The sequence below is a fragment of the Aspergillus pseudodeflectus genome, assembly GCF_044049435.1.
Source record: "Aspergillus pseudodeflectus strain CBS 756.74 chromosome Unknown BJX68scaffold_50, whole genome shotgun sequence".
Taxonomy (NCBI): Eukaryota; Fungi; Ascomycota; class Eurotiomycetes; order Eurotiales; family Aspergillaceae; genus Aspergillus; species Aspergillus pseudodeflectus.
Window position 1 is genome coordinate 22,044 of NW_027263826.1, and position 19,563 is coordinate 41,606.

Consider the following 19,563-nt stretch of genomic DNA (forward strand, 5'->3'; position numbering starts at 1 on the left):
CTCCTTGCCAGATCCAAACCTACCTCCACTTCATTCCGTTTGGAAGATCGGTTGGTGACAATATCCAGATTTCCCACTCATTTCCTTCTATTTAGTGACCACATAATCACACCCAGCTAAAGATCTAAAGTCATGCCTCGACGCTCCGTCTCCTCCCCTCTCCCTTCTCGCCCCGACCTCTCTACAATCCTCAACCTCCACCCCGAAGAAGAACCCTGGTGTGCCGGAATCGCGCGCACAAAAGGCCGCCGCTGCCAACTGCGAACAAACGCGATGGGCCGCCAAACCGCCGTAGCCTTATTGGGTAGAGGAACCGATGCCCTGCATGCCGGAAGGGATGTTCATGATATTCTATGTCTCCTCGCTCCGCATGTCCTCTGCACGCGATGGCATCAGGGGCAGGCTTCACAGCTTGTGGAAAAGTGGCAGGCATGCGTGCAGGCGTATCGGGATTCTCTTGTGGAGACTGATGACACTCGGTCTGGGCGGAGAACACACTCTGGCGAAACTAGACACGAAAGGGATGAACGGCGCCGGCGGCGTGAACAGCGTGAACAGCGTTCTCTCGATGCAGTTGAGCGAATGTTGGATGCCCGTTTTGACGAATTTACGAGGTTTATGGAGGAGGGAGGATCAAGCCGCTCGCGCCAGGCTGATACTAGTCGCCGTCGGCATGATATGAACGCGGATGGGGCTCCCGGGGGTAATATTGCAGGAGATATCTCCCAGAGTCGAACACAGTTGGTTACACAGCAGTCCACGCGCAGAGCACAATCAGAAGTCAACGTCAGGGTGCGCGGCCGAAATGTGTCGTTTCGAGTTTCGATCACTGTGGAGATTCAACCGATAGAAGGCGCTGTTGAGACGGAAGACGAAGAGAACGATGAGGAAGACGACGAAAGACCCGATCAGGCCCTTGGTAGAGCTGCGCCACATCGCCCCCTCAACGATTCTGCCCGACGACAAACGATCGAAGGAGAATGCAGCATCTGTCTCGAGCCTTTGCGCCCGAGACACACCACGGAATCGCGATCTAACGAGCCAGGCTATGGAGAGCAATCAAACCTATCTTGGTGCAGAGCACAGTGTGGAGTCAACTTTCACAGCAGGTGCATCAACGAGTGGCTAGCGGGGGCAGTTACTTGTCCGAATTGTCGAGCTGCGTGGGAGGTTTAGGGAGTTACTGGCGGCTATCTATGAATCCTTCTTTTATTTTTAGCTTCTTCCTTTATGTTGTTCTGCCCTTGAGTCCCTCATGTTGTATCAGTCAATGTTCGCGATGTAACTATATTGTTTTCAGTTGAAACCGGGTCTTCCGGGAGAATGCCACTTTTGTTATGTAAGACAAAGCCACTCGTCAATAATAACCCCGTCGTGGATTCATGATATGTGGAATAGACCGCTATACAGGGTCCGGCGTAATGACAGACCACATCTTCCAAGCGAAGGTGCTGAGAGGTCTCGAGCTGAAGCGAGACCGACACTCCGTAACATCAACCCCTACAGTGTTTCCTCCCCCGAATGAGTCCACCGCCCTAGAGTCTAGATATTGACACGAGCTATAAACGGATGACAACACCTCCACCCCTCTGGGGTTATGGTGCTGTTCGATTTGACGCTGGCTTCGATCCGCTGGATTATCGATCGAGACTTCGCTCAGAGAGAGACCTTGCCCTTTGCAATGCGAAACTCCAATGTATCATCTGCAAATTCTGAAGGCCTAGGTACTTTCATGTTGAGAGTAGGCTGATTATATCTGACCAGGCGTGGTATTATGGAGTATTATATGAGGGAAAGGAGGAGATAAAAATTTGAGAAAGTCCTACAGCCGAGCTGTGCTCTTAATATAAAATACTTATTATAATGAGAGTATAGTACAACTATGCTCTTCAGCTTAGATTTTAAGCCTAATATTTAGCCTATATAGTATCTATTTATTAGTTAATTCCTTGCTTAGTATCCTACTCTAACCTTAATCTTACTAAAATAAACATCTATAATATAGTAGTAAGTTTGTTAATCTATTTTCACTAAGCTCCTACTAACACATGTTATCTAGTTCTTAGCTACCTAAGTAAAACTAATATTATAATCAATATAGTACTAATCTAGCAACTAGCATCTCTATATTTATAATAAAAATATAATAAAAGCAAACACCTAAAAGAATATTGGGGCCAATAATAATATCTGCTCGCAGAGAGCAATGGTTCCTCAGGCCGAGAGCCACTACGTCGCCGACTCGTGGCTGAGGATCTCTGAAACTTTCAGCCAGTGTCGGTTCACATTCGATACGGACAAGCTAGTATGACGACGAGGCCTTGATCCAGTGTTGCACGGGAAAGGGCGTCAGCATATCTGCCATGTGAGCTAGCGTTGGAACGGAAGGTGGTGCGGTTGGAATGGTTCACGGACCCTTTAGCTTGCACATAAGGAGCCGCTCATTTCTGCGGCTTCGCAGAGTGAGACTGGACAGAGTGGAAAATGCCCCTCGCGTGCAATAGCATCCCAGTCTACGTTGCGCGTACGAGGAGGGAAGATGTGGCGCTCGGATGACGAAGATTGCATGGGCGGGCCCTCGACGGGTAATACGGATGCCTGTGTCGGCTGCAATTCATCTGGGTTGGATTCGCGAATGTTTCGATTGCGCGTGTGAGTACTCCTGTTACCGGTCGCTCTTTATCAGAATATGTCACTGTAGTGGTAGGGCTACTGAGAAGCAAAGTGCCAAGTGGAGTGTGCGACAGTACCTGAAATGTGAGGATGCCAGTGTGATATGACGATGTATTCCGCCGGCGGAATTTCGGGCCTCAGTCGAGTATAGCTAACGACCCAAGCATTCGGATGCGGCCTTGTATGAAAGAGTAAGCGTGGCTTAGTTGGCCTTTAGTAGCGTTCTAGTTTAGAAAGTTAATCAGGGAACCTTCCGAGTTGTCATGCTGAAAAATTAAATAGAGCCAAAAATTTATGCAATCAGGCACGTAAGGTTTTGGACGTACAATTATCAGGGAAATGCCGTCTGCCATGCGGAACGAGCCGCAGTTCTATATCTTCTATAAATTTCTAGATCAGGCAAGAGTATAATAGTATGAAACACTTTACATTTGCTCGTGGCGGCGATGTGAAGGGATCAAACTTATTAACAACAACGCTTTAAATAACTAGCGTATCCAATGCAACAACCTTGTGGCCATCCATGCTACACCGGACGATGCTTCTAAATGACTCGGGATATTATATCAGAACAATAAGTGATCAGAAGGAAGCCAAAACGAATTTGATCGAGGGAATGACAATGTTATATTTCAAGAGGCCACCCACATGGGTACAATGTCATACCTAACAACAGCCCCAGGAAATCATGCAATACAAGGCATTGTTATAAGGTAACATCAGCTTGCCTTCATGATTTAGCTTGTCTGATGTTGTATGGATGGGAATAAGAGTCTCTGGCAAGATATTGTACGACACAATATAATATAACTAGACATGCTGTAAGATTTCTGGCACCTTATGGCTATTATGTATTAGTCTGTAATATAAAGTCACTGGAATTTATGGTCGAATAATAGCCAAGTCAGCTTTTAGGATACCAAGTCACCGCATATCGTGGCCTATGATGGTAAGGAATTGCTCAAGGCTAATTCTGTAGCAAGAAATATATTGACGTGCCCCACTTGCCATATAAATCCCCAGCAAGGAAGAACCAGGGAACGCCCCTCATTGCCAGGTACCGGTCCAATTGGCATACAGACCTCCAGCAGTGTCACTAGCTATCGAGGCCCCTCCGGAGCTACACCGGCAATACCGCCACCCCGCACATCCTGCTCCCTCTTCCTCTTCCTCCTCCGCCGCCAACAAACCACCGCCCCGATACAAACAACTGTGGCCCCAATAACCGGGATCCCAATAACAAGAAACCTAAATAGCGCTGTATCCGAGTCACTGCTATGCGACGCGCCATTATTCGTAGATCTGCATGCCAGCGAGTCCGAGTCCACGGGTTCACCGGGCACCCAGGACGGGAGCGCGACGGTCGTGCATGAGCCCAGATCGGGCGGGGAGGGGCTAAGTGTGGATACATCAGAGGCTTCCCATGTTATGTGCCATGCTTCATGGACGCGGAGGCCGTCTGGGAAGGGGTTTGCGGTGTTGGTAGTACGGATGGTCGCTCGTTCATCAGAGTTTGTAGTTGTGCTTGCTGTTGAGGCGGGCGATGTGCTAGTTGTGTCTGTGGTTATTGGCTGGAAACATGCGTTTGCTGCCGTGTCTGCGATGGGGATGCCGGAGAGGTACGACAGGGTGAAGCCGCTGTTCGGCTGGAATTAGCAACCGGGCTTTGCATAGATAATTCTCGGATGACGAATTGCGTTGAGCTAGATTTCAATCCGGGTGAAAGCTTACCTAGAACAACAAAACGCTGTCGACGCCGTCACGGACCTCGTCACCGGCGACCTCTCAACGAAGACCGTCGCCCCCAGGTTATATGCCGTCCATGCGCTGGGGCAAACAGCTGGGCTGGCTTGGAATTCAGAGGCTGGGCTGTCATTCCATCCAGAAGGGAGGCAGGAGTCAGCTTCCTCGGACACGAGAACGCGAAGTGTCGTGGTAGAGAAATCATCCCAAGGGAAGCTGGTGATGTAGCTCGTTGTCTGGAATTTGTCGACACAGCTCTCTGAGGGCACGAAGGGCGTCGTTAGCGGCTGACGGGCAGTCGTTGGTGTCCCGGGCGAAGCCATTCCATGTGACTTTACGCGTGTCTCCACTATCAGCGACTGGAATACGTCGGGAATGAAGAGGTTAGGATGGGAGGCTGAAATGGAAGGGTTGCAGTCGTTAAATTGGCGAAGGAGTCGGATGCATGAAGGAGGGGTATGTACTATATGATAGCACGCTGTGTTTAGGAGGTGCGGCTGTGCAGAGTTATATTAGCATGTTAGCGTAGGGCGCCAGGATGGTCGGGGGTGACCATACGTGAGGTAAGAGTGAACAGAAATTGAACTTTCAGTCTTCGCCTGAGGACTGCTATCGTCGCCGGATTAGATTTGTGTGATGTACACATTATGAGACGGACAAGCAAGGTAGGTTAATATGGACTGTCAAGCTCAACCTAAGCAACACCAAGACAGCGAAGCAACTCTCCCCGTGCCTGACGAGACCCCGCCCCCACTCCCAACACCCTAACCGAGCCTCATCCCTGCATCTCCGAGAACCACGTGTTCAATCTAGCACCTGCTATTGGATCGAAATATATTCTGCTTGGCGAGGGGGTCTAATGAGATTATTATGGTTACATCTTGCAGCGCGTGCAGAGTCAGCGACGCACGGAGGCTTTTCCTTATCCAAGACGAGGTATCGTCCGTCAGGTACACGGTGTGCCTTGCTTTAGCGCCGTCACCAGATACTATCTTGGAGTGTGATTTGACCAGTTGAGTCTTGCATTGGAGAAGGAGTTCGGAAGTGTAATCTTAAATATAGTGGTCTTTGCCGCGGCCTCTTATGCGACTACATCTTTTTTGACCTAGTATGTATGTAGTGTGCACATGTGCATAGAACAATTTGCAGCTACAGGGGATTACTAGGGACCCGGAGACAATCCTGCCAAATGTCTCCCCTGCTCGGGAGGAGAGGTAGGAAGTAATAAGACTGCATAAATAGAGAGCGATATCCTAGTCCAAGATTCAATACAGCAGGTTCTCAAGCAAGCATTCCACGTGCAAGAGATCTCCAAATTCTTCCAGCATTATGCGGCTTACCCTCACCTCGGCCCTTTTTTGGGCATGCCTCGTCCTGCAATTCTTGCCTTCCTTTTCCAGGCACACCTCCCATGCAGACCACCTCGTCCACAGGGCAACGACAACAGTCTCCCTGTCGCCATACACTTCCGCCGAAAATGCCACCACGGCCGAGATCACAGCAGCGCGACAAATTGTCCGCGACGCCATCGCCGAGATGACGAAGCTCAATAAGGCGCGCCTCGCCAGCCCGTCCCGGAACAACTATGGCTTGCAGCCTGGGACGAGGCTGGGGAAACGGGATGATACATCCGCTCCTCCTCTACTGAATATCACTGCTCAGATTGCCCGTGCTGCAGCGCTGGTTGCGGAGGTCGATGCTGAGCCGGCGTCCAACGCCACGCGGAAGGCCAAGAGGGCCGGGTCGTTTTGGATGGAGGGGTTAGAGCGAAAGGGCACGGTACCGTGGGGAAATGATGGGTCTTATAAGGTACAATCTACCTGTTTGACTGGCTAAGACACACTCGGATTGAGTTGGCTGATGTAGTCACCAGGTGTTCCGAAACGTAGTCAGTGACTACGGCGCCGATCCAACCGGCGCAACGGTACGTCCACTAAGCCTTACATCCATGGTCCAGGCCCAGGACTAACATCAAGCTGTGTAGGATTCCACGGCCGCCATTCAAAACGCCATCTCCGATGGTAAACGGTGCGGCGCCGCCTGCAACGGCGCCACAACTAAAAACGCCATCGTGTACTTCCCGCCAGGCCGGTACCTCGTCTCCAGCTCAATCAGCATCTACTTCGGAACCCAAATCATCGGCGACGCGAACGATTGGCCGACGATTGTGGGCGCGACGAGCTTCGTCGGGCTGGGCGTGCTCTCGACGGACGTCTACGTGGAGAATGGCGGCGATGGTCCCGATGGGAATGCGCTGGAGTGGTATATCAACACGGCGCGGTTCTATAGCCAGATTCGCAACCTAAGGATTGATGTTACGGCGACGGATCCCGGGGCATATGTTGCTGCGCTGCATTATCAGGTTGCGCAGGCGACGACGATTGAGAATGTGGAGATTATTGCGGATTCAGGGACGGTGTGTTTTCCTACATTATAATCTTTCGATTACCGGGAAGAACGAGGAGAAAAGGGAAGAGTAAGGCTAATGACTCGCAGACTCAACAGGGCATGTACGCCGAGAACGGGAGTGGGGGAGTCATGTCCGACCTCACCTTCACAGGAGGCAACTTTGGAATCTGTGAGCCCTCCCATTCCCTCCTGCTCCTAATACTCTAAGCAGCTAACTGTGAATAGACGGCGGCAGCCAGCAATTCAGTGCCGCCCGGCTCACCTTCAACGGGTGCAACACGGCCGTCGAGGTCATCTGGGACTGGGGCTGGGTGTGGAAGAGTATCACGGTGAACAACGCGCAGGTCGGATTCCGGCTTTATAACGACGGAAACGGGCAGCTGCCGGGCTCGGTGACGATTGTCGATTCAACCTTCTCGGGCATCGGGCAGCACGCGATCGAGATGGCTGTCCCCGTTGATGGCGTTGACTCGGGGTTCACGGGCCTCGTGCTGGATAATGTGAATCTCGAGGGTGGGATTAAGGATCATTGGAGTGAGAACCAGATTCTTGCGGGGGGATACTATAAGAGTGTGAGTTTCTCTTCTTTTACTTTCTTCGGTGTGCTGTCGCTCCTATTGTCAGGGCTGACCTTCTCTATCTTAGTATATAATGGGTGCCACGTACAAAGATAACGAGCGGACATGGACCAACGGAGACATGGACTACACGCGTGAAGGGACCCTGCTGGGCTCCTCTGTCTCTGGACTCGACGTTGCACCATACTTCGAGCGCCCAAGAAACCAGTACACCGACAAGTCCGCCTCGGATTTCGTGCACCTGAAAGACGAAGGGGCAGCCGGCGACGGGTCAACCGACGACACTGCAGCCGTGCAGAGCGCACTCAACAAATACGGCGACGGAAGCAAGATCATCTTTGTGGATGCGGGGACGTACATTCTCACCGACACGGTGACCGTCCCCAAAGACGCCAAGCTCGTCGGCGAGACCTGGTCGCAGTTCGCTGCCAGCGGCGACAAGTTCTCAGACGCGAATAGCCCCGCCGTCATGCTCAAGATCGGCGACGAGGGCGACGTCGGCGCCGTCGAGCTGCAGGACCTGATCATCACAAGCAAAGGCCCCACCCCGGGCGTCATCCTCATGGAGTGGAACGTCGCCGCGTCCAGTGCCGGATCCGCAGCGCTGTGGGACGTGCACGTGCGGCTCGGCGGCGCGACAGGGACAGAGCTCACACCTTCAGAGTGTCCACCAAGCACCAGCGGAACGAATCCATCCTCATGCCAGGTCGCCAGCATGCTGCTGCACGTTACCAAGAAGGCCTCTGGGTATTTCGACAACATGTGGCTCTGGGTTTCCGACCACATGATCGACGACCCTGCCCTAACAGACCCGCTGAACAACATGGAGCAGCTGTCCGTGTACAGCGCGCGCGGGATGCTGATTGAGAGCCAGAAGGCGACGTGGCTGTATGGCACAGCCTCTGAGCACAGCGTCTTCTATCAGTACAACTTCAACGGCGCCCAGAACATTTTTACGACCTTCCTGCAGACCGAGTCGCCGTACTACCAGCCGACCCCGAACCCCCCAGCGCCCTTCACAGGCGCCGTCGGCGTCTTCGACAGCGACCCGGATTATTCGTGTGACGGCGGAGACACAGATGGCTGCGACGAATCGTGGGCGGTTATCATGCGGAACTGCCAGAATATCCATGTTGCTGCCGCGGGGACGTACTCGTGGTTTAGCACGTACACACAGGACTGCATCGACGAGCACAGCTGCCAGAAGGCGTTGTGGTACCTGGACAGCAACTACGATAACAATCGTCTGCAGCATATCATTGCGATCGGCGCGAAGAATATCATTGTTTCGCCTGATGGGCCCGCGATCAGCGCGGAGGATAACCTCGCTGTCTCCAGCCACCCGGCCTGGGCGCACATCTCGCTCTACGAAGTCCCGTCTATCGGGGCGGCGCCAGATCCAGGCGACGATGATGATGATGGTGACTGCTCAGAGGACGACTGGATGTACAGCGCCGAAGACGTCCCCCAGGGCGAGATCGAGATCTGGTCGAATGACGGGACGGCGCTGGACCACGCCGAGGACACCGATGGCCACCAGTACGTGACGATCGTCAACCTCACCCCATACACGTTCGTGCATGTCGCCGGGCCCGAGCCGTATCAGTTCGCTACTTGGGACTTTGGCGACATCCCCTCTGGCAAGGCGCGTAAGAATGAGGCCACGTATGACCTCGGGCTGAACGTGGGGAGTTTCGTTGATACGAATGGGTATGCGTACTATGAGCTCGAGGGCACAGACAAGACGTTCCAGGTCCATGTCACCACGCATATCCCGGACTCCTACGAGAGGCGCGTGGTATTTGATCTCGGCGGAATGGGGATGGGTTGGAGAGAGCTTGGGTTCCCTGGGGAGAGAGTCAGTGTGGCGCTGGTCATCACGGGCAGCGAGGAGTACGGCTACGTCAACTCGCTCCAGATCAACGATGCGAACTGGATGCACAAGCTGTACGACGTCATTCATGACCGCCAGCTGCGACACGTCGTCGTCCCGGGCTCGCACGACGCAGCGATGAGTAGCATAACCGTGGACTCTGGCTGGAACGGCCTGGGGTCGGCGAGCAACACGGAGACGCAGAGCCTGGACCACTACAACCAGCTGGTCGTCGGCGTGCGCTACTTCGACATGCGCATCGTGAGTGTCAGCGGCGGCGACTTCTGGGCCGCACACGTCAACGACGAGACGTCCGCCAGCCCCATCGGGGCAACAGGCGTCTCCCTCGACGAGCTGATCGCCGGCGTCAACCGCTTCACAACCGACTACCCGGGCGAAGTGATCATCTGGTACATCCGTTACATGACGGACCTTGATAACGGCGACCTGACCGAGGACGCGCGCTACTGGGACTCGGCCAAGGCTGAGGAGTTCTACGACAAGCTGGAGGGCGTCAACAACCGGTGCACGGGACTCTCCAGCACCCCGCAGTTCGACCAGCAGCCCATCAGCACCTTCCTCGACGCCAACAACGGCGCGGGCTGCGTCCTCCTCCTCACAGATGGCCGCCTGCGCGACGGCATCGCCGTCGACCGCGTCTCTTCAGGAATCTACCACGGCCCGACCTATCTGCACCGCGACGACTACTGGGCCGAGGAGCAATACACGCAGCAGAACGCAGACAAGCAGCTCGCGCGGCTGGAGACGCACAAGCGCGACGACGGGTCTAGCGACGATTACTTCATCATGCAGTGGCAGTGCACGCCGTCGGCGCTGGACGTCTCGATCCCGCCGCCGACGCTGCAGCTCATCGCGAACCAGGAGACGAACCCGGCGCTGTACCACTACGGGATGAATGCGATCTCGCCAGACTACTTCCCCACGGTGATTTTGCACGACGCCGTCGGGCTCTTCCACGTGAGTGACCTCGATGCCGAGGACTATAACCCGATGATGCAGACGCTGGTCATTGGGTTGAATCTGTACATGGTTAGTCAGAACTGCGCCGTCAGTAAGGGGAGGAATCCGCTTGTGGAACATGTTGCACATACGCGGTTGCTGCAGGTGGGAGATTCTGGCTTTACCCTTTTCAGTGGCGTCATCTTTGCGAATGGGACTGTCCTGGATACGGCGCCGCCGGAGTTCTGTCGGACGTGCACGTATAATGATACTTCGAGCATTGATCATCCGCCCGGTGCTAATAGTACCAGTTTGCGGGCGAGGTCGCGCATTCATTGGTGATTGTCTGTTATTGGGATGTCGCGCATTGTACATACGCGAATATACTGTGGACCGAGACCTGGGGAAGATTGATGATAAAAGGATTTGGCGATTTGTATATCCACTTTGATCAACGCAATTACTACAAATAGAGCCCTGGATATGGATCTCTGAAGAGAGTTGTTACTTGTATAAACAATGATTGCATCCATTAAACTATATAATAGGGCATTTTACCTACAGGATTTATCCGCAAAGCTACTGATGGCAATGGGCTTATGGCCACAGTATAAAGAAGGTTAGGACCATCGCCATGAGGAAGATGGGTCTTCGCCATAAGCCTTGCTCGCCAGCGAGTCGCCTGGAGTCATTTCTGTGTCTTCGGTGTCTTCTTCGACTTCCACCTCCACCGGAACAGGCTCCCACACTGGCTCCGCATAGCTCCCCTGCTGGCCCGCGTGATGCTCCCACCCATAAAATACCACCGCATCCCCTCCGTGTCTCCCAGCGACTCAAACGCCGTCACCGGGGCAAAGTACGTCTCCAGGCACGTCGCCTGCGGAGCCCCCAACGTCATTCGAGAGGAGTCATCTCCGCCGACGTCTCAAAACCCACATCGTAATCATCGAGACGTCATAGAATCCTGATTTTTGTGATACACGGACGAACTCGGAATGTGCCACGAAAGATATCATTTGGTATTCTCTCGCACCTGAGCATTCTGGTTGATTACTATGGATGCCACGAGGTGCTCGAACTGTTCTCGGACATCTGGATCCAGGACCTCAAAGGGACGTTTGATGTCAAGCGTAGGAGTTACCGAATGAACTGTCTTTTGATCGCATGGGTCTTCAATCAGGAAGAAATCTTCTCTGAAGTCACGGCCTTCATTCCACTCACCAGCACGGATACCATTGACTCGTGTGACTTGCCCATGAGGAGATAACAGGTACGCACAATCCACCCCACCCCGGCAACGGATACTAATTGAGCAGATACCATAAACCAAGGACGTTACAAATACATTGAAAAGGTGCTCGACATCCTACACGACTTTTACCAAGGCCTCATCGACGGGAATGTTAAATGTCTACAGGTCGGAAATGAAGAGTGGGACTATTGTGTGATGTGCTGCTACCAAATTCTCGGAGCCCTCGTCACCCTCATGAAGCACATGGGTCTTCCCTCGCCACGACCACTGCGCCCATATCCTGGCATAAGGTCTGGTGGACTCAAATACGACTGTTTCAAAAAGATGCAGTCAAACCTCAAGCTAACGGATGCGATCAATCTTTACTGTGGTTTGGCGAAGCGGCTTGATGGTATCCTGAACAATGTCCCCTTTCCGCCTAAGCTCAAGTTTAGGAGTATTGCCTTGCCCAGGTCTTAGAAACGAGCTGATTGCGGGGCGGAGAACAGACCGCTCCTGGATATAGTGCGTTCTATACCATCCGGGCCGCGCAGGATGGCTGGTACAAGTTACACTTTACACTTCGCGGTTTCTAGCACGATTCTCCCTGACAAGACGAGCAAAACCCCGGATTTGCATCGGCGGCTGGGATTATGCCAACATCTATTATCTATCATGAATAAGCGATCGATGCCTACAGAAGGCCCCTGCTTCCGCGTGTCCAGCGATACGTGGATAGCACCTTCCTTGTCAGTATCCGAGACTCGGATCCCTGATCCCGCGCACTGCGCAGCGTTGAACGAAGCGCTCGACAGAAGTTTCTCTATTGTTTGTTAGCCGAATCTTTGCTTGCACCATCATACCTCCAGATCCTTACCTGGAACGCCGTGTCGAACGTCATCGCGGGCACCTCTTGTGCTCGAATGACCACCTCGCAAGTCTCTTCGACCGATGGGTTCAGTCCTGTCTGTGCCATTCGGTCGGCTAGGACAAGAAAATTCAGATTCCCATGGAAGAGGTATATAGGAAATAGAAACGGCATGAATGACAGATCGCTATCCATCTCTAGAATCCGACCGACGGTTTCCCCTGCTGCCATTGCGTTCGATGTGCACGCGAAGAACTCGGGAGACGCAGTCCAACCACTGTTATTGTCCAAGAGCGATACTGCGTCCCATTTACCGTATAGGAGAATGTGCAATACGCGGATGACATACTTGCAGTATGCAATTACGACCGCGGTCCGGTCTTTGTTCGTGCATGTTGGCTGTGATGGGTCGCTGGAATCGCCCAAGGACCGAGGAGATATCGGTATGGAAAGCGACATCTTGGATGGGATCGAGCTTCGTGGAGGTTCCTGTACAAGGCACAGAATCTCAAGGTCATATTCGCAATTTGCGAGCGCGGCCTCGATTGAACTGACGATTTGCGGCTCATCAAATCCTCCAAACCGTGGATGTTGCACGCGTGAACGAAGCTCGAGGATGTCGCCCAGTGTCACCATCAAGGGAAGGAAGTACTCGAAGAACCCTGTGCCTGATATGTGCGTCGACGGTCCACAAAGACGGGGAGGCAGGCTCTCTATTGGAATAATGTCCAGGTTTTGCCAGACCCATTCGGGCAGTGGGTTCAGGACTTGAGCGTCGGAGTCGTGAATACGCAGTGGCTCGTTGAAGCAGAGCGCCAGGTGTCGATCCAACGTGTACACTAGCCAAAATACCCTCCGACGTTCTTCGTGCTCCTCTCGCACTCCTAACAGCATCTGCAGCGATGAAGGGGTGTCTTTCGCAATTCGTGCTTCCGAATTGAACCCCAGTTTCTGCACCAGCAGAACGGCCTTGTTCCACCATTTCAGGCATTCCTCCTTAAATTCGCTTCTTGATATAACGCATGTTAAGAGCACAAAGCATATTACGTCGTCCACGTTCGGCTCTGGCTTCTCGGTATACGCGCACAAGGGATCCTGACCCTCGGACGTCGGATGGATCGAGATATCGTTATCTATTACCCAGCCGCCTGTCAGCGTCAGCCCACATGATAAGGTGTGACTAGTGCTGAGCCATGGTAATCTTCCTCCAGCCAAAATCTCCGACTCACCTGCAACTCGATGCCAGTTGTCACCATCTCTGTTCTTCAGAAGCTGCATGGAAAGAAAATATAATCGTTGCGAAACCCGAGTCCGTGCTGCGGTATCTCGAAAGGCTACAATGTCTGCAGTGTGAGACACGCACCACAGGATGATAGCTAGGAGTGCCGGCGATGTTTGTCGTGGATTTGAAGGGCAAAGGAGCGATTTTCGCCGAATGACTGGTGTCAAAACATATGGGCAGCTGGTCATTCTCCCGGTCCCATCATCATTGGCGAAGAATACATCGAGCAGGTCACACGCATCCTGAGGGGTCAGTGTACCTTTCAACAACGGCAGGATAGGGTTCAGGCATGGATATCGACATGTCGTTGCGTCAGCGACGCAGCTTGTGGCCAAGGGAGATAAGTCAATCGGGAAGCGTCCGTAGTTCAGGATGCTCGAACACTCAGATGACGACTGATCCCCAAATGAGATTTGACTGCAGGTTGTGAATGGATTGAAGTCACTAAAGCTGTAGAAGAGGTCTGGCACTGTGCTTATCGGGCTCGGCAGCTCTGCCTTCTGGCTAAGCCACCGCTCGACGTCTGAGTCGGGACTTGAGAGGATTGCATATGGGGCTCCAATATCAGCACTATCCCCCGAAATCGTCGACTCGCGCGACGAAAAGGCTTCGGCTTGGTGTCCAAAGTCATCACAACGCGGGGCTCGTGCTGAGGCCTGACGGCTAGACTTCGGTTTCGGGCCCCGCTTTTTCGCTGTGCGCTGGTACTGGCATGGATAGTTGAGTTCTGCAAGCGTCAGACGGTGTGTTTCGCAATGCCCTCGAGGGATTGAAAGACGTACTTGCGCATCGTCCACTATTTGGTTGCGGCCAGGTGTCAGCGGTCATCCGTCGTGCGTGCTTCTCCGTATCAAGTGGCATACCATGGTGTTTCCCCACTGCAACGCGTGCGGGATGTGTTGCACCGATCACAGGCGCGGCGAACCCTGTCAGGCTTATTGCAGGAGGACGGGAATGTTTGATCGACTTTCAGCGGATTCGACATGGCGCCAGTGAAAAGCGAAGTGTATCGAGTAGTAGGTCACCAGCTCCAATGTGTTGGTGCATGGAGTATCTGGTATGGTATGGACTTAATATACGCCACCGGCTTGACGAGCAACAGCTCAGCGAAATATCCCTCAACCACCCCAAACTTTGGCGCCGGTGCTATACGCCCACACGAACTAATTCCTCCCAAAGTCAATCGCGGCCACTAGTCAGGGTTGATAAACACCCTTGCATCCTATTTAGGCCAACTTCCGTATCCCCATATTAAACGGCTTCGCTTCGCAATCAGCGTGACGAAGCCCGCCACAAATCTGGGGAACTCAGCGATCGGGGTCGCCGGGTGGGCGCATGGAGAAGAGCTTCATCGCTCACCACTCTGCCGAACTCCGCGTTAAGCGTGCAGCAGGAATGGCTGCTCGAGCGTCCATCACACCAGAAGGACGCGTAAGACAGGGCCAATCGGTAGCGAGAAAAGGACTAGCTGGCGCCGAGACCAATCGTCCGAGGACCGGCGGCAAAGCTCCGATGGCTTGACACGGACGTTGCGGGGTAGTCGAGTGGCTTTTCCTGGTCAATAGTCTGCATGCTAGTGCCCGTTATCGAAGCCCTCTGGAAATCCACCCTGGCCCCCTTCGGTCTCTTTCCTCCCGAGACGGCGTCTCAACCTTCCATCTCGCCTGCGAGAGACCTGGCATCGTTACCCATCGGCAGTTGAAGAGCGATTGCCGAGGTGGGATACTGGTGTTATTGTAATCGCGCAGCTTGAGACCGATCGTGGCGAATCAAGGATAGGCGATATGACTAATGATGTTATTAAGTGTTGGATGGTTTGCATCTTTTGGCCCCTGACTCCCGAGTCCCTGAGGAGTCAGGTCCGCGTAAGGCTGGCACCTCGTGGAGCAGATGTAAGGGACATGCTAAAAATTAGTTTGGAAGCCGTCCCTGACCCGTTCGTGTCGGCCACGTCACCCTTGGGGCCCAAGATATGCCCGAAGCTGAGTGGTGGAAAATGCACCCCCGCTCGCTCCATCATTACAAGAATTTCGATCCCTTGACCCTTTCTATTCCAAGACTCGAGGCAGTTCCCTTAGGGCCTGGAAGCGCTTGCAAGGCTTGCACATCCACTGGCCCGAGTTCAATTCGTCAGAAAATCTACGGCCGCATCAGATTCTGAGAGTAGCGCGATCCTGAGTTTCTCGTCGATAAGATCGTGTCTCCCGATCTGCACTTCAGCGTGTGATGATTCGGTGGAACGTGCATCTACTGCAAGCTTCTCAAACTTTGCACAGTTCCACTCGGCCATCGGGAGAAAGGAACGTCGAGTGTGGAACAACCGAGACAGGGACCAGAGCTTGGTCACCGATTGCCTTAAGGGAGAGTCAGCATACCTATTTGCCCTCCCGTGTAATTGTCGGGTGGGTTTACACCGAGCCCTGCATCAGAAGTGTCTACAGCTCGACATGAAAACCTGCAGAGGTGGAGCATACGATGGAGAAAGGGGGTCGCCATATGTGGGGTGCATACGTCTGTCATGAGTCGCGAAATCTCAGAATGCAAGGGGAGTTCGAAGTTCCCCTGCGTCATCGACTTATGAATGTCGGCACGCTGGTGGAATCGGCAAATACATGGTTTAGTTCGTACCCCGGAGGGCTCCGTACGGAGTAGCCCACTGTCTCAGTCTCAGCCTAGTGAGGCCTTCTCGGTAGGTAGGGCGAGAGAAACAATTCATGATTCAAACCCACCTACTGTTTGGCACTGTGGAGCGGCTATATTACGCGACCTGAACCGTACTCGATTGCGCAATCCAAAGACAGTTGTCCGGAGCCGACTAACGGCTGTTCCTCGGAGTATACGCATCGCTTTTTGCTTGAGGCATATAGTATTGTTGTCGACTTGGAATTGATATATCCTGGCCGGATGTCGCACAGCAGTTCGAAGTGGGTGTTATCCCACCGTTTCGTGCCTAGAAGATCACGACATCGACTTCTGAGGATTTACCGGTTACGTGCCATTACCTCAACAATAGCCGCGAGGCCGCATATGAGCTGGTGCCTATCCAAAATAGAGGACCCCCGATAGTTCGAGGGTCTTCCCAAACTTCGAGATCATCTCAAATGTCTCGCGGCCATGAGTTACAGCACGTCGCGTGGACGTTGGTCCACGAAGCTCAGGACGGTAGTTCACATGTTAAATCGACAAGTGTAAACTCGTGCTTCTACTTTTCTTCCTCGCAGCCAGCTATTCCATCCGCAAAAGCACTGTGCCCAATCCCGTCGCTAATTCCGCTCACAAGGAACGACCTAGCCTTTAGAGTGTGCAGACTCCAACTTCAGGCACACGGTTTCAGCCTCCTTCCCTGTCACCCAGACGAGCACTATTTTCACTGGTGGCACTGGGTGGGTTGACAAGACCCAATACAGGCATAGCGATTTGCTCAAAATGTTTCGCCAAGTGCACAGTGACCTTTTTCCAAGTAGTGGAGATGTTACCACAAAACCGGCAAGGTTCCTCCGAAGGCTTTTTAGTCGTCTCGCGGTGACCGCGGCTAACGGCTTCCAATAATTCTGCCCTTTCTCGTTCGCCAGAAACGTCATTTGAGGCGTTGCTACCCGGTTCCATCATCTTTGGCTCTGGCATTCTATGCTCCCGTACAAGATGCTGGATGTAGTTTTCCTTTCGATAACATATGTGCCTGCAATCCACTCTCTCGCACTCCCACCACTCAAGCTTTCTATGCCGCTCATTCTCATGCCGAACCCAGTCTGCCTTTCTCTTGAATGATTCGTGACCTTGGCACTCCGGAAAACTGCAAGTATATGGTTGCAGGTCCTCAATGATGTGCTTACTCCAGTCTGATGGTTTCTGGACGTTTTTGACCTTAAAGCAGAATTGGCAGTCAAGCTTGGCCGGTAATCTTCGGACATTAGGCGGGAGTGGAATTCCCGGTGGGAATTGTCCTGCATCAAGAGTAAGACCAGCGAGTTGAGAGGGGTCTACGATATCGGCATCGTCTGTCTCAGCCCCTGGGTCGATGATCCTAAGGGGGAGGTGTATCGAGCGACCACCCTGTGCTAGACAAAAACTCTCAGATCCGCATGTCCGTTGAGCGGCAACGTTAGCATGCATGTGTTGCGCGCTAAGCAGTCTCGTATACCGGCGAACCTGCTCGATAGCGAAACGGTCTACCAGTGCTGGGGCAAGGCATGGATTGATCTGACTGATCTGGTCTGTAAACCCATCCAAGGTCGGCACAGGTAGTTCGCTGAAGATGGGTATTGGTTCATTTCTTATCACATCAGTCAGAAGCTGATTTGCTGCGTCTGAGCCATTGGCTACTTGATGGTCCGCTAACTTCTGGCCAGGCTCATCATAACCCTCAGCGCTGTCCTCAGTTTGCGGGACTGTTGTGTTGGAGTAGCTCGAAAGGCCGTCCGGATCCTCGGAGTCCCCGTCATCGTCAAAGGCAGGCAATGATTTCAAAGCAAGATACACGAGATGGCTTGCAATATGACTCTCTAAGCGGCCAGTTGGTTCCGGTATTCCGCATAGGGGACAAGACTCAAAGACGGGCCTCGAGGACTGAGACTGTCTCTCCACAAGCAGACGAAGCTGAGCTTTTGGTAGTTTGTGATTTTCCGTCATATGGCTTTCATACTTGGACTGGTTTTTGAACACCAGGGGTCCGTGAGATCTGGCTGAACACCGATAGTGGTTTCTGTGGCGGCGCATATGCTCTAGCCATGAATGACTGCGGCTGTATAGCGCGTCGGGGGCATCACAGTCCTCGAAAAGACATATATAAGGATCGATGTCATGCTTTACGTGTGCCCTACAGAAACGTTAACTCAGTCGTCAAATGAAGCACTGACAAAACCTACACCCACTTATTCCTATCCATAACGGTCGAGCTAGAAATGATGCAGCAACAATAAGGACAAGTCACGTCCATACTACCAGCCTCACAGGATATTCGATCGTTATCGATCATCATGGATGTTTTGGCCGTGAGCTCCTTTATGCTTCCGATAAGCTCTTCGAGGGCTTCAGGCTCCAGTGGTAGATGCTGGTTGTGCTGCTTATACAGATCGTAGTTGGGAAGGGAGTCAAGCTCTTGGTCTAGATTAGCGAGATGACGGCATTTCATGTCTTCTAGCCTCTGGAGCAGAGGCTTTTTCGGCGCGGAAGGGAAGGTGAACGTATGATCGTTAGAGAGCTGGATAGTGGTCGCCTGGCTTCCGACAGATGGGGCCGCAGAAGCTTCCTTCCAATGTCCCATGTCAAGTGTTGTTGCCGTGATTGCCTGAGATTTGGCAACACTCTGTGCAGGCGACGATGCTCTTAGATCTTTGGGTTCAGCAACACCAGAGCCAGTCTCAGGATGTCTTTGAGCTTCAAGTTGGGACTTCGTATGAGTCGGCTGCGCACAGGTTTCGGATGTGGCACCCCTCAACGGAGATTGTGCGTAGCGTGAATGGCGGTAGAGGATCCTCTTTCGGCGCAGCAGCATTGCGTCGGCAAGTCGTTCTTGGATGGATTGCGAACAGTGCGGAAAGCTGTGCCGGATCATGGCCAGGGCAAACAGGCTTCGAAACCTTGGACCATAGTCGTCTCCTTGCTCGTTTCGCAGAACGAATGATGTTGCTGCCTTGACATTATGCCTTTTACTGCTTGCTCTCCGGATCATGTTGGAAATCTGGTGTAACAGACTAATTTGCTCCGCGATCTCGCCCACGGCAGAGTCAAAGCTCGGGGCCGGTGGTACGGGGCTTTCCGAGCCCTCCAACGGATGCGCACCATCGATGCCTATGATAGAGAGGTGGGTCAGCGGATATAAGCTTGTCGGCGAGTCGGATTAGCAGACATTTTTGAATGCTTTCATCCAGCGTTCTCAATAGACCCATCACCAATCGCTGGACGTCTTCAGCCTCACGAAGGCGATAGTCAAGAGATGCGCGAGCG

General features: G+C 53.0%; 6 protein-coding genes across 6 annotated transcripts; 3 read left to right on the plus strand and 3 right to left on the minus strand.

Annotated features, from left to right (window-relative positions):
* Nucleotides 1-132: 132 nt before the first annotated feature.
* On the plus strand, nucleotides 133-1,176 carry BJX68DRAFT_270522 (uncharacterized protein; the record flags this gene model as incomplete). The annotated part of the gene is made up of 1 exon (XM_071046684.1): nucleotides 133-1,176. The coding sequence occupies one exon, from the start codon at nucleotides 133-135 to the stop codon at nucleotides 1,174-1,176; it is 1,044 nt and encodes a 347-aa protein (XP_070895149.1).
* A 2,597-nt stretch (nucleotides 1,177-3,773) lies between these two features.
* On the minus strand, nucleotides 3,774-4,739 carry BJX68DRAFT_270523 (uncharacterized protein; the record flags this gene model as incomplete). Its single annotated transcript, XM_071046685.1, has 2 exons — nucleotides 3,774-4,311; nucleotides 4,405-4,739. 2 exons carry the CDS (start codon nucleotides 4,737-4,739, stop codon nucleotides 3,774-3,776), a joined length of 873 nt encoding a protein of 290 aa, XP_070895150.1.
* A 1,006-nt stretch (nucleotides 4,740-5,745) lies between these two features.
* On the plus strand, nucleotides 5,746-10,578 carry BJX68DRAFT_270524 (pectate lyase superfamily protein-domain-containing protein; the record flags this gene model as incomplete). The annotated part of the gene is made up of 6 exons (XM_071046686.1): nucleotides 5,746-6,225; nucleotides 6,290-6,340; nucleotides 6,401-6,832; nucleotides 6,913-6,994; nucleotides 7,051-7,397; nucleotides 7,471-10,578. The coding sequence occupies 6 exons, from the start codon at nucleotides 5,746-5,748 to the stop codon at nucleotides 10,576-10,578; spliced, it is 4,500 nt and encodes a 1,499-aa protein (XP_070895151.1).
* Nucleotides 10,579-11,018: 440 nt separating this feature from the next.
* BJX68DRAFT_270525 (uncharacterized protein) lies at nucleotides 11,019-11,947 on the plus strand (the record flags this gene model as incomplete). The annotated part of the gene is made up of 3 exons (XM_071046687.1): nucleotides 11,019-11,092; nucleotides 11,197-11,480; nucleotides 11,553-11,947. 3 exons carry the CDS (start codon nucleotides 11,019-11,021, stop codon nucleotides 11,945-11,947), a joined length of 753 nt encoding a protein of 250 aa, XP_070895152.1.
* Nucleotides 11,948-12,161: 214 nt separating this feature from the next.
* On the minus strand, nucleotides 12,162-14,445 carry BJX68DRAFT_278290 (fungal specific transcription factor domain-containing protein; the record flags this gene model as incomplete). Its single annotated transcript, XM_071048500.1, has 5 exons — nucleotides 12,162-12,290; nucleotides 12,345-12,794; nucleotides 12,891-13,483; nucleotides 13,565-13,876; nucleotides 14,400-14,445. 5 exons carry the CDS (start codon nucleotides 14,443-14,445, stop codon nucleotides 12,162-12,164), a joined length of 1,530 nt encoding a protein of 509 aa, XP_070895153.1.
* Nucleotides 14,446-16,727: 2,282 nt separating this feature from the next.
* Nucleotides 16,728-19,045, minus strand: BJX68DRAFT_166269 (uncharacterized protein). Its single transcript, XM_071036957.1, has 2 exons — nucleotides 18,483-19,045; nucleotides 16,728-18,433 (listed from the first exon to the last, which is right to left on the minus strand). Exons 1-2 carry the CDS (start codon nucleotides 18,878-18,880, stop codon nucleotides 16,948-16,950), a joined length of 1,884 nt encoding a protein of 627 aa, XP_070895154.1. The 5' UTR covers nucleotides 18,881-19,045; the 3' UTR covers nucleotides 16,728-16,947.
* Nucleotides 19,046-19,563: the final 518 nt, after the last annotated feature.

What these genes read in the sequence shown, in the direction of transcription:
- BJX68DRAFT_166269 (XM_071036957.1), bottom strand. Translation starts at nt 18,880, where the DNA reads ATGGGACATTGGAAGGAAGCTTCTGCGGCCCCATCTGTCGGAAGCCAG. An exon ending in ATGGATAGGAATAAGTGGGT is followed by an intron (nt 18,434 to 18,482) that starts GTAGGTTTTGTC and finishes ACGTTTCTGTAG; the next exon opens with GGCACACGTAAAGCATGACA.